Raw genomic sequence first — 13,674 nt, 5'->3', positions numbered from 1 at the left:
TCTTGTTGCTTTTCTTCTTCTCTCTCTCCTCTGTCCACTCACCCCAACCGGTCGAGGCAGAAGGCCACCCACCAAGAGCCGGGGTCTGTCGGAGGTTTCTTCCGTTAAAGGGAGTTTTCCCTCCCCACTGTCGCCAAGTGCTTGCTCAAGGGGGATTTGTTGGGTTTTCCCTATGTAATAATATTGATAACAGTAAGGTCTAGACCTTACTTTGTAAAGTGTCCTGAGATGACTTTTGTTGTGATTTGGCGCTATACAAATAAAATTTGATTTGATTAGATGTGTAATGAAAGGGAAACCTTAAGATTTTTTTTTACAATCCCAAATCAGAAAACGTTGGGATGGGATGTAAATTAAAACTGAAAATAGTGACTTGTAAATCATCTGTGCCCTGAATTACATTGAAAACAACACAACAGCACATTTGATGTGATACCTCATAAATTTTATTCTTCGTTCAAAATAAACATGCACTTCATTTCTGATGCTTGCTACACATTCACAAAATGAAGAGCTTGTAGTGAAGTGAAACAATGAGATGATGATTTGATTTCAAACAGGTGATGTCAGCAGGTGATTGCAATCATGATTTGGTACAAAAGTGCCAGTTTGTCAATGTATGTGAGAAAAATTATTGAAATGTTTCAAAACAATGTTCCTCAAAGAAAGATAGAAAGGAATTTGGATATGTCAGCCTCTACAGAACATAATTAAAAGATTCAAGGGATCTTAAAGGAGGAATTTAAGTGCATAAAGGCCAAGGGCACAAGCCTAAGCTGGATGGCCATGTCTCAAACGGCACTGCATCAAGAATTGTCATTCTTCTATAAGCGATATAACCACATGGGCTCAGGATTACTTTGGTACAAGCAGTATAATACCAAGTTGCATCCATAAATGCCACTTAAAACTGTACTGTGCCAAAAGGAAGCCCTATGTCAATAGTATCCAACTGCAGTCGACTGCTCTGGGATGGACCATCACACGGTGGAAGTGTACTGTGATCAGGCAAATCAGTATTTCAGGTCTTTTTTTTTGGAAGGAATAGCCATTGTGTGCTCTGGACCAAAAACGAAAAGGACCATCCAGACTGTTACCAGCAACAAGTCCAAGAGCCAGGGTCTGTCATGGTCTGGGGTTGTCAATGCCCTTGCAAAGGTAAATTACACTTCTGTGATGGCTCCACTCATGCTGAAAAATACATAGAGATTGTGGAGCAACACATGATACCTTCAAGACGACATCTTTTCCAGGGACACTCATGCATATTTGAACAAGACAATGCAAAACCTCATACTGCACATTACCAAGCCCTGGCTGTGGAGGAGAAGGGTACGAGTGCTGGACTGGCCACAGGAAGAATGGGACAAAATTCCACCTGACACACTTAATCAAATGGCGTCCTCAGTCCCTAAACATCTTTTAAATGTTGTGAAGAGAAACGGCAACATCACACTGTGGTAAATGCTTTAGTGTCCAAACTTTTGGGGGGGGAATGTGTTGCAGGCATCAGGATTGAAGTGTGCTTATTTTGAACAAAGAATAAAATTGATGAGGTATCACATCGTACATATTGTCCCAACCTTTTCTATTTTGGAGTTGTATTTAGAAACAAAAGTTTCTGTTATATGATATATAGCCTACCCTTTATTCTACAGGAGATATAAATTTGATTGCAAATTGAATCAAACAGGATTCACTTTCTCATTACTGATTCTGAAAATTGTTAAAAAATGCCCTATTTCTCAGTGATGTCAGGGAGTAAACAGTGGCGGGTGGTGGGGGTTAGCCAATTACATTGCAGCTATGTTGCTGTATTAATTGTCACTTTTCAAGCAAAAATACCAAACATTCTCTGGTTCCTGCTTCACAAATGTGAAGAATTACTGCTTTTCTTTAACATGTATGATAAATATCTTCTGGTTTTTGGAGAAACAACAATTTAATGACATTTGATAGAGTAAATGATACATTTATTAATCAAGAAAATAATCTTCAGGTTAAACAAATGAAAGTAATCCCTATATGCTTTAGTTACTGTATCTCTCCTAGTTTTTTTTTTGCTTGCAGTTGTAGGCTATGCAAATAAAATCACCTTAGGCACACAGTCTAACAAATTGAAGCACAAAATGTTTTTATCATATATTCAAAAAACAGACTACAGATGTAACAGCAGATTGAAGATATACATTTATATGGACTGAACAGGGAAAAAGTAAACAGTAAAACACTCAATAAAATGTCATTTCATTTTCATCACAAGCAATCTAAACAATATTGCAGGCCTATAGAGGGTACAGCAAAAGGCCAGAGAGGCAACTTGGCTTCATTCATTAATTACTCAAGTTGATTCATGTGCTGGGCTCAGAACCCAATTTCTCAGGAAGGAGACAAAACAGGTTCAACACTTGTGGGGGAAAAAAGACTGAAACTAGCTTTACAACCATATCTTCAGTGGTGGGTTATATGTATTAGGCTGTTTGTTTTTATCCTATATATTACAGTTTAAGGGTTTCTCCTTTAAATGGATATTTAAAATTGCAGGCTTCTGAATGGCATATCTTTTGTTTGTTGCCAATTACCAAATACAGTATAAATTAAATCTAATGTTTATCTAATAATAAAATGGAAAATAACTTTCCAACACAAACAGTCATAGTGCATACTATATACGAATACACAGCATTGTTTCTGATTTACTGACTATAAATAAATTAATGCAACAGCTGCTGTTAAACATATCTACAATAAAAGGCTTTACTGTAACTCAGCTGTTCAAAATCACGGCTCTTTTCTATGTGATCATCTTTGTTTTCAAAAGTGAAAAAATATTTGATAGTTACTGTGAGATGTGAATATTTACAACAACAAAGATTTCCATTCTATTAATACCCAATTTACAGTCACATTAAAACAGTAAAACTGAGTAATATTGGGAGTTTTACTGGTAATGATGAGCATATATAAATTCTGTGGTAGAGGGTTATGCAAGGCAAGAATTCAGTGTGGTGTGTACCTGTTTGTTTTATGCTGTTCCATGTCTATATGGGTCCATACACAAGACATAGATGGGTGACAAATTAAACGAACATTCTGAATAAATAAGTGGACATTAAAAATTAAGTTTTCACTAAAAGTGTGACGATACTTGGCTCACGAGACAAGACTATACACAATATTGGGTTTGCGAGAATGAGACAAGATATTTTAAAACTATTTTTAAGAAATCTAAAATGACAAGAAATAGTCTAATTCGACTGAGTCACAAAATGCAAAACAATGCTGGTGCATTTTAAAATGTTTAAATCATCTTGTAATGAATCCCACTTCAGTTTTACTTTGAGTATGATTATCATACGCAGTAAAAGACAGAACAATATGCAAGCATTGTAAAAGGTTTGACCACAAACTCAACTGGCTAGCTTCTGGTCTGTATGATTTCACGAGTCTCTTCAGACCTTACTATGCATGAATTATGCTTGAGCTTCTAACAACTAATTAAAGCTGTATGACCTATGCTATTTTCACCCTCACTGCACGATGGCATCATCGGAAAAGGTGCTACGTTAACCAGTCACGTACCGCAGAAGACGTGGAAGGCTGTTTTGTTTACCTTGTTAGCATAAGCATTCAATGCTATTCACTGTGGAATTTAGGCCACAGGTAATGTACCATAACGAAATGGAGTGCATTGTCGTTAGTACTGGATTTTAAACAGTGGTTTTATCTATCACTGCCGACACACTAGTGATGGAATTGGTGCTAAGGTAGTGTAAGCTACGTTAGCAGCATGGCTAACCAAAACACAACAGAAGCTTACGGGCTAGAAACGTGATTGAAGGCAAAGACGTCGACTCGTCAAAATGTGGCCGTATCACGCCACAATACTCCCCCTGCAACTCGTCACCCACGACCAATGCAGTCCCGTTCGTTAGAACACAGCGAGCTGCGTTTTTCCAGACTAATGTTAATGCTCTGTTTCTGTTCCCGTATATGCTGATATCGCGAGATATCTTTTGACTCTACGAGAATTACCGCCGTTTTAATATCGAGAGATCTCGTGGCACGAAATCTCGTCGCACTCTATAATCTCCGTTATTTTCTTGATCCTCTGATCTTTCGTTTTATTCACAGAATGTCAGAGGAGTTAAAGGTGGTGTCTTCAATTATCTTATTTTGGCTGACCAACAAATCCAAACAGTTCATTCTTTATTATGTCAGAATAGCTGCTGGTTGATTTTCTACTGATGAATTTACTAATGGCTGCAGCTCTAGGTTACTGATAGGCTCAATGAGTATGAAAAAGTGTCCTGAAATGTCTTGTAAGAATGATGTTTCCTCACTTTAACAGAGGTGCACTGAAGTTGCCCTGGAGACACTTCACTAAAAAAAAATCTATGTTGTTCAATTTGTGGTAGTTTTTCCTTTAATTTGTCACCCACCTGTATGTATACAGCCACACAGGTATGTTCTGGTTTGGGGCCCGACTATAAGAAATAACTGAGAAAACCTACTATCCTGTTTCACAGTGATGTCAGGCAGTAAACAAGTGCACTGCATTTTGGGATTTATTAGGGGACCCGCCACAAGTTGACATCAGTAAGACCGAACTTGGTATAGAGTACAATGTCAAGGGCACTTTTCTGCACACACACAATTTCAAGAACAGTGATGTGCACTGCCTTATCTGGTAGCTCAATTGCAGGGGTTTTAGTGTTTCAAGTTCAGAGTCCAAGAAGCATTTTATTACAAGGCCAGTAAAGTTAGAGATGTGAAGCATTAGTGTATATGTTAGTGTAGCTCCTGCTGACTTAAATCTTAATGATTATGCTAGTAAATGATGTAGCATTATCACTGTCATAGTGAAATCCCTTAAATACAATCTTCACATTGTTTTCTTACTATTGTCGTTTTGCTGGCGAGCCCCCTAAAAAAAATCCCAGAATGCAACACACTGTTTCGTTCTTGATGTCATTGTGAAATAGGGAAACTAGGTTACACAACAATGATCAACTTGAGAAGGTAACCATAGTCACTGTATTTTCTTTGTGGTGGTGTAACACTACCTGAATCATCAGGTGGCTGAGGCTGAGCCTGTCTTAGTCAGGCTCACTAAGCAGGACTACAAAACAACTCTTGATGCATGTGTCTGTTCAGAGCAGCGTTCTGACCTAGCTTTCATGCTTTTCCAGCTATGTAGGTAAGCAGAAGCTGTACAACCATTCACTTAACTAGCTAATTCACCTACCTGGTATTGATGTATAATCTGAATTCTTGACAGATTTAATGAAAATTAAGTGCTGTTTTCCACGGCCTACATAAGGTCAGCCTGGCAGCACAACACATGAGCAGGTGCACACAGCACAGCATCTTGGCTTCAAACACATCACTCTGCCACATATGAGCATTTGAAAGATCCATTTAAGGGGAAACAAAATCACAGCTTCAAGGCAACAGCCAAAAATCAGTAACTGTTCAAGTGCTTTATAACAGTACACTGAGTGTAACAAACCCTGCAGCATTAGAAAAGTATTTGCTTGGTCACAACAAATGGGAATCATAAAGGCAAATGATGGCTGTCACCTACTGTAAATAACAGCTTGTGCTTACTTGTTTTAGATTAAAATAAATTCATCCATTACACAATCTTAAAGAAACCTCCACAGTGAAAAACAAAAATAGAATTTCATGCTAAAACATGAAAGTATATATGTTTAGATGGCATGTAAAAGGCACGAGGCATACACAGTAATATGTCTGATTTTAAAAAAGTACATCACAGTCATTTGTACATTCAGTAACATTTCAGGTAATTACTCTTTCTGAATTATCAAATGAACAGCTTTACCATTAGAAGAATCGTGGTTTACAGGGTCCATCAGTCAAGAGTGCCTGGTTAATCTAGAATCAAACACAGTGCATTATTAACAGGGTTTCAGTTTATATAAATACAACTTAATTCACTTGCATGTAGGTAAACTACTTTATCATTCAGATAAAGCAGTGAGAGAAAGGAAAAGATGCTTTGTAGGTTTGTCTCACTGAGCTGTTATGGCAACAGGTGGAGGAATGACAAACTGACTGAATAAGGGTCCAAGAGAAATGTTAGGAGAGATATTGAGGGGCATAATGTGCAATCACTGCTGCAATCTAAATTTCATGCTCACCAACCTGGCACAAAGCAAGACTAACAAGTGTGTCTACTTCAAAAGCAGCAGGAACTGATATTTCCTTTCATAAAGCAGGTAAAATCCATATTTTCTATTAGCAATGGATGCTGAAAAAAACTCAGAGGCTTCATGAGTTCAGAACTCATGAAGCCTCTTGGATGAAAGGTGAAACGTCTTCGACCTAGAAATCTAGTCCAGTTGAGTTTTTTCAGCTTACTATGACCTGGATGACTGAGAATCTGCACAGATTAGCAATGGATCAAATGTAATATGAAAGGGGACACTCAAAACAAAGAACCCATAGTTCCTATTAGCTCTGTGGATTGCTTTTTGGATCTTTTAGATTACTGTTTTGGTTTTACAGTCTGTAGCTTTATTGTTTTAAGTTTATCAACATTCTTATCATATCCTTTTCAGCAGCAGCAGACAGGACTTGCGTAAACACAACACTAAATGTAAAATATCATTGCTCAACAACTGCTGGGGTGTAAATAAGAAACTATTAGCTAACTTCTTCATACTGACGTAAAAGGTTATGCTGTGTGTTAGTGTTTTCTTCCCAGCTTGTTTCTGCCACCACCTAAATAGCCCGAAAAACTGTTATTGCATTTAAAGTGACGTGTTTTCTGTTTAAACAGGATGTTGAGTAGGGAGTTGTGCAACACAGTAATAAATCATTGTTTGAGAAAATCAGGAAATTTACACATTTCTAAAAGATCTGTGATTTTGGAGGGCACCTTAAAAAAATTCTGTTTCCTGGAAGCTCAAGTCTTGTTATGTTCATTTCATGGAGTCTTTAACAGAAGTGTGCTACAAGAGATGTGAAAGCTCACTTTCTGCTGAGCCAAGATAAAGACGTTACTCACTGGAAAGCGGCTCCACCTGCAAGGCTGTGGACAAACCCAGTCCAGAGTTCTGTTTGGGTCGTGCCCCCAGCTCCCGCACATCCCTAGCTGGATTCTGGTTCTCATCCAGAGGTTTCTTCTCCTCCTCCACCTCTTCTGGGTCATAGTAGCCCCCTTCTTCTGCCACCATCTTCTCTACTCTCTCCATCAAGTGTCCTACCTGGGGATGCTCCCCAAATATGTAGTTATTTATGACAAAGTACCTTCTCTTACACTTTTCCAGTACCCACTGCAGCTCTTTACCTTCCCTGCGAATGTACCGCTCAAGTGAAATGGTTCTCAACACTTCTGCCCACGTGAAAATCACAATCGTATGCTTCCACACACGCTCGCCAAACAGGCTCACATGCTCCTCGAGGCGAGCACGGTCCACCTCTGTGAACATGCCAACAGGGATGACCAGCAGGAAGGCATGGGGACCTGGAGGGCAAAGTGATGCTCCTCTCACTAGCTCCTGTTTATAGGAGGGTGGTGTATCCTGGGCGGAGAACCAGCCTGGAGTATCCACCACAGTCACCTGACGCCCTTCCACCTCAGTCTGCCTCTTTACACAGAACTCGGCTGCTCGCTCCAAGCGAAACTCCTCTCGGCCTATGATAGTGTTTCCTGTCAGGCTTTTCCCTGGCCACCTCCAGCCCAGCACCACCAGACGAATCTCAGACAGGTGGCTGGTCTCCAGAGCCGCAGCATTTCCGGCCTCCTCTTCTGGTCCATGGGCATCTCTGGCTGTGGTCAATGAATATTTCAGTGTTGGGATAAGTTGCCTCAGCGTGTCAAACTGTTGTAACAATAGTTTCTAACTACAAATATTTTTGATTGATCTGCTGGATATTTTCTCAATTATTTGGTGTGAAGAAAATAGTAAATTCATTTTACAATGTCCTAAAGCCCATGTCTAAAATCCAGAGACATTGACTTTATTATTGCACAAATCTCAAACTAGTAAATATATAATTAAAGAAACTAAAATTGGAAAAGTTCGCCATTTTGCTTAATAAATGATTAATAATAAATTAATTCATCATTCAGTGTGTGACTTTGTGATGTACTTTTTGATGATGTTTTTCCATCATAAAATTCGTAGTTTCATCAGTACAACAGTATAGAAACTGCAACGAACGATAATATTTTTCTACTTACTACATGACATACTCGAAGGAAAGTATCTCTACACTACGGTGTTACTAGGTAACTAAGCTACCTAAAGAGCTGAGTACTTGATCCACCACTGCCAATAAATTAACCATAATATATTTGTATAATTAGCGTTAAATCGTAAAGCATGTGTAATAACAGTGTAAAAACAACTTAAATAGGCACTTAGTTTCTGTCATTCGTCACTACCAGTTAAACGTGTCACTGTCCGGTTTGGGTGTTCAACCCCGTAGCCTAGAAACACTCTGCTAACTTAGCGCTGATTTTACTAGCCATGGAAATGAGCTACACTTCTTTGATAACTCAAAAACTAACTATAGTGTTTAAAAGAAAAGAAAATATCTACCCCACCTGCCGTCTGAAGTGATCTGTCCGCCTCCATACTCTACTTTAATCGAGATATTTATCTGTTTCAGGTATAATATTTCTCTGGGTGGCTACTCTGCCGGAGATGGACTTCCTGCTCAAGAAACAACAAACTAATGGAACTATGACGCTGCTACTTCTGGTTATTTATTTCACAATAAAGGCCTGAAAACCGGATGCAAGATAACCGGATGCAAGATAAGTATACAATGGTTGTAAACACTGTCACAGTTAAACCACCCTAACAAAAAACGAACCAAAACCATTGACCTGCTCAAACATTTTAATTTTATAACAGAACAGCCATACCTCTTTGTATTTTCTTTTCTCACTTGTTTGGTTCTGTTATTCGTTTTCACTTTGTTATATTATGCCTACTTTTGTCCTGCTGTCCTCTAAATGCACAATATTATACATCTGTTGCAACAATTTATGCTGAAAAATCTTGTATTGATCTACATTGTTGTTTAATAAAAACACACAAAAAAAGTATACAATGGTAGTAAAGTTAATGATCAGGTGCAACTAAAAATATGTTTAGTGGAACTAAATATGTTTTCAAAATCAAATGAATTACAACATTTTGGACTTTGGCCCAAATTAAACCATAGCATCTTGTAAATTGGTGTGCAGCCACATTATTATAAATGAACTTTCAGCAGATATTAGGCAATGCCATGAGGGGAGTGTTTTTATTTTTGAACATTGAAAAGCATATTTACAATGTTAATGCAAAGTCTAAGCTTATTTACAGTGGTCTTACATACAATAAAGCATTCTGTTCTGTGTGTTAAACAACACAGTCCTGCATTAGCCTATTATAAGTAGAACATTCTGAATAGGCTAGGCAAACAAAAAACAAAAAGAAAAGCATATTTAAATTTACAGTCTGTGGATTCCTTCACTTAATCTTTTTAATTTCATAAATACAAGTGGCATTATATAGTTATGAGCCAAGAGATGAGATTTTAAAATAATGCAGTATTCCTCCCTTTGCCCAATAAAAACTCAACAATAATAAACAAAAAAAACCCCATCTTATATTAATGTAGCATTTTCAGTGAGTGCAAGTCTGCTTTAATGTACTTAAGTTGCCCACGATGCCAGCATACGCATGTCGTCATCATCTTCAACCCTTTTCTTTGTTGCTGTGAAAAGAAGGAAATAGTTAACAATTAATGCTAGAAAATTATAATGGAACATTTAGCAGAATTTCAGGCTGTAAATAATTAATGCTTATTCCCTCAATTAATTGATTAATAATTAATTTAAATATGTTTAGAGTGTGGCTTAAGAATATTTCTCTTCAACTAATAATTTTAAAATGTATGTAAAATAATGCATGGCCACCATAAGTTGTTCAAACTTGAAGGGACATCCTTAAAGTGCTGACTTTGTCTGAGGGTGCTGATTTTGTCAGTCAAGAACCCCAGAGGATTAACTTTTTATTATTTTTAATAAAAGCTGCAAATTTTCATCTTTAGGAAATTGAAACAAGTAAAACTTGAGTACTGGATAAATGATATTTAAAGGATAAGTGGCAGTTTAATTTGACAGTTTCACTTATCACTTTAGAAAAGAAAAACCTGTTCATGTTTTGTTAATAAAATTGTCCAAGTGGGTCATAGATTTTGAAATATGTGCAGTGATTTAAGTAACATTTTTTTCCTTGAACATATCAGGTTCCTGTAGCGTTGTACTCACTTGCGCGCTGACTTGGCCGTGTTGAAGGCAGTTTGGAGCTGGGCACACTGGGTAGTCCGCCCATACTTTTCATGCTATCCTCAAGCTCTTCCTTCTCTAGCTCTTCCAGCTCAGCCAGCAGCTCATCCTAATAACCACAAAGTAAACATGACATACAGAAATTATTCCTAATCGCTACTGAAAACCTGTGTTGTCGGAAAAGAAAATAGTTTCACAAAAATGCAGCGAGAAGGTAAATTCAGTGAAAGTTGGCTAACTAAGAAGTTAAAAGGCGTCAACCTCATCAAACATCTCGCCCATAGGTCTGGAGATGGCTTCACTGATCTCTTGAGCCACATCCTGCTGCTCTGTGATATCGTGCATCAGATCATCTATCTTGTCAATGTCCCTGAAAATGAGCAGAGAGAGAAAACATGGCAAACATTTGTAATAAACAGTACTACAATCTCAAGGTTACAATATTTCCTCACTTTAAGGAGCTCACCTGAAACAACGCCCTACAGTTATATTTTCATTAGTGGTTTTGTTCATATATAAAAAGCAGTTAACAGTGGAAACTTAACAGTAAATGGTATCAAATAATCACAGTACAGAAGAGGCAGGACAAACACAATATAAAAAGGAAAAAGAAGGATTGTCTAGTCTGTTAAAGATACTCTACCTAGTTTCTTTTCAGCCACTAGAAACTCACACCATAAGCCATTTCTAACGCTTTTTGCCACCCTGCATCTGAGCCAAATTTGAGTCCTTTGGCTGCTTTTAATGCTCTCCATCTCAATAAGCCAAACCGATGTCAGCACCTATTTTTGGTCCTTGTCCCATTCCCTCTGTGAATACTGAGGCCTGGCATTTACTGTTTCATACTTTTAGTTAACGAGACCTCCTCCATGGCTGGCTGTTTTCAAATGACTACTTGCAGTTCAACAATAACACTTCTTATAACCTTCCATTGTTGCAGGCAGGGCTAATTTATGGGGTAGTATAGCTGAGAGACACCACATCCTGGCCCATTTTCACTTGAGTTATAAGACAGTCTGTAACATCATGGTTAATGCACCTTTAATGTGTGAACAAACTTTCCTTCTCCTTTGTAATAATGTTAACATTTACCAGTCTGCCTTTCACACACTGTCAGCTGGGATAGGCTCCAGCCCCCTTTCAACCCAATTCAGGATGAGCAGTATAGATAATGAATGGATAGATAGATTTACAAGGCTTAGGTGTGCACCTAAAGTTTATTTAATTATTAATAAGGATAATGATTATGTCCCCTTTTCTTTTATTAATCACGTAGTGCAAATATGTATACTTTAAAATGATGCGTCTGGTCAAACTCCCACAGGTGTATAGCAAGATTTTTTTTTAAGGCCAAATTCAAAATTAAATAAGTGCTGTCACATATGCAAAGGGTCCCTATCAAAAATACTCTTAAGTATAGTAGAGGCAGTTTTAACACCATTTAGATATTTTATTATTGCATCTACCACCAGCTTCTTACATGTTCTCATGGACGTGCTTCATGGCCTTAGCAGCATAGCCCATGTTCTTTAGGACCTCTGTGTTGGTGTGCGAGTTCTCCAGCGCTTCTCTCTGAAACTCAATGGTGGAGAGTGTGCCATCGATCTGGGTGAGCTGCTGCTCCAATCGCTTCTTCCTCTTCAAGGCTTGCAAAGCAGCTGAGTTTAAAGAAAAAAAAAAGATTGTGTAAGTCACAGGTCACTCCTCAATGAGTCTTTCCTCACACCTTTATTCTGGTTTTACTCTATTAGTTTTGGTGCTGTGGATTCACAAACAAAAGACACAAGGTTCCTCCCATTAGATGGTGAGGTTTATTTTTAGTCTTAAGTGGTTCAACAAGAAATGTACACACTCAGGATTTCAGATGAAAAAACACACTTTACACTGAGTAGTACAGTAGATTTATTGCAGAGAGAGAAGCTTTAAGTTTTAATATACTGCAGTCCTTTTGTTTTTAGGTGTGTCACCCAACTTGTTACACTTGCTGCTGCAGTAAGAACTAAATCACTGTAGGCCAGTAGTTTAATAGGGACGTTGGTCTTGCTGCATCTGAAATTGTTTAAATGTCTTTAAATACTTACTTCAGTATGTGCAAGAATTTTTTGAAATTTGCCTTAAAATGACTAACATACTCACATTTAAACCCTAGTGTACAATAACAAAAAGAAATGTCGGAATACTCTCATGTCCTTGACTCAGGTAAACAAGTGAGCAGGTTTTTTGAAGATAACAGTAACATACCTCGCTTGTTTTTCGTGCCGTTCTTCTTGGCTATCATTATTTCTTGCTCTATTCTCTTCTCCAGGTACTCTTGTTTCTTCGTCAGCATTTCCTCTGTTTCCCTGAGTTTGTGGATGGCCTCCTGGGGTGTAGGTCCTCCCTTTGACCTGTGATGTTTGGAGCTCGATGAACTGGAGCCAGAGCTCCCCTTGAATAACTTGGAGATTTTGCTCATTTTGGCAGTTTTTGGAGTAAACAGTGAAGGCAAGTAAACACAACCTATCTGGATAGCTGTACTTCCTGCTTCACTCTGAACTTTACAGGCGGGCGTGTTGAGCAGATTTTCCAGCTCGACGGCTTTATTCTTTCAGTTTAAACTAGCCAGCGAATGCACCTTTCACCACACCTTGCACCAGAATGACGTATTGACACCTGATGCCCTCCCTCCCCTTTCCACCATGAGATCCCTTCCCGCCCCACTTCCCTACTTTTCAAATTATAGGCTGTTAGGTATTTTTAGTCAGATAGATATTGGTTAGATACTTTATGTATTAGAAATGTTTAGTGGAGATAGGATGTCTAGTTAGACTGTTAAATGCTTAGGCATGCTTATGAGTTTCTACAGGGTACATCTGGTCAAGGATAACTAGAGAGAAGAGTTGATGACTGTCAGCAGACAGGGTGTTTAATATTATTATTATGACGTGTATAACTGTAGCCTTAGCCATAATATTTTCTTATGTTTAATGTCATGACATGTCACTAGAGGTCGTGTGAGAATGTTTTTAGCTACACACCACTTAATCAACAGACACACACACATTGATTTGCTTCATGTTTTGACTACTGCTATGGCCAGCTGCAAAGCTGGCACCAGAGACGTCTCGGTTGACGTTTCTGGGTAGTATGGGGCTAGCCCAACCGAGGGGATATAATGTATAGGCCTGATTTGGTTCGGGGTCTTTCATCTTCCATCTGCTGCGTGCAGTTTGGACATATGTTGGCTGTTGTATGTTTAAAATAAAATAATTATAAAACAATACATGAGGCAAAGCAAATGTCATCACAAAAATGAATAATAAACAGATTTTAAACAAGTCGGTGAAATCTGTTTTTTTTTTTTTTTTTTTTTTAAA

At 38.1% G+C, this 13,674-nt stretch overlaps 2 protein-coding genes across 3 annotated transcripts; both read right to left on the bottom strand.

Annotated features, from left to right (window-relative positions):
• Window positions 1-5,585: 5,585 nt before the first annotated feature.
• Window positions 5,586-8,738, bottom strand: gimap4 (GTPase IMAP family member 4). Of its 2 annotated transcripts, XM_020586427.1 has the most exons (3): window positions 8,582-8,735; window positions 7,037-7,801; window positions 5,586-5,901 (listed from the first exon to the last, which is right to left on the bottom strand). In XM_020586427.1, exons 1-3 carry the CDS (start codon window positions 8,610-8,612, stop codon window positions 5,897-5,899), a joined length of 801 nt encoding a protein of 266 aa, XP_020442083.1. In that variant the 5' UTR covers window positions 8,613-8,735; the 3' UTR covers window positions 5,586-5,896. The 2 variants fall into 2 exon arrangements, with proteins under 2 accessions (XP_020442083.1, XP_020442082.1); XM_020586426.1 differs by lacking the exon at window positions 5,586-5,901 and having other exon boundaries at window positions 7,029-7,801; window positions 8,582-8,738.
• Window positions 8,739-9,272: 534 nt separating this feature from the next.
• On the bottom strand, window positions 9,273-12,992 carry chmp4c (charged multivesicular body protein 4C). Its single transcript, XM_020586428.1, has 5 exons — window positions 12,560-12,992; window positions 11,799-11,976; window positions 10,580-10,688; window positions 10,301-10,427; window positions 9,273-9,744 (listed from the first exon to the last, which is right to left on the bottom strand). Exons 1-5 carry the CDS (start codon window positions 12,771-12,773, stop codon window positions 9,683-9,685), a joined length of 690 nt encoding a protein of 229 aa, XP_020442084.1. The 5' UTR covers window positions 12,774-12,992; the 3' UTR covers window positions 9,273-9,682.
• Window positions 12,993-13,674: the final 682 nt, after the last annotated feature.

Source organism: Monopterus albus, unplaced genomic scaffold, assembly GCF_001952655.1.
Source record: "Monopterus albus unplaced genomic scaffold, M_albus_1.0 scaffold405.1, whole genome shotgun sequence".
NCBI classification, from domain to species: Eukaryota; Metazoa; Chordata; class Actinopteri; order Synbranchiformes; family Synbranchidae; genus Monopterus; species Monopterus albus.
Note: the sequence above shows the minus strand (reverse complement) of the source record. Positions and strands in the feature narration are given on the sequence as shown.

Bases quoted from the DNA above. Each gene is read 5' to 3' on its own strand.
- chmp4c (XM_020586428.1), bottom strand. From the start codon at position 12,773: ATGAGCAAAATCTCCAAGTTATTCAAGGGGAGCTCTGGCTCCAGTTCA. The intron at 10,689-11,798 runs GTAAGAAGCTGG...GCTCATTTTCAG, and splicing joins AAGCACGTCCATGAGAACAT to GGACATTGACAAGATAGATG. The intron at 9,745-10,300 runs GTGAGTACAACG...TTCTTTTCACAG, and splicing joins ACGGCCAAGTCAGCGCGCAA to CAACAAAGAAAAGGGTTGAA.
- gimap4 (XM_020586426.1), bottom strand. From the start codon at position 8,612: ATGGAGGCGGACAGATCACTTCAGACGGCAG. The intron at 7,802-8,581 runs GTGGGGTAGATA...CATTGACCACAG, and splicing joins CAGATCACTTCAGACGGCAG to CCAGAGATGCCCATGGACCA.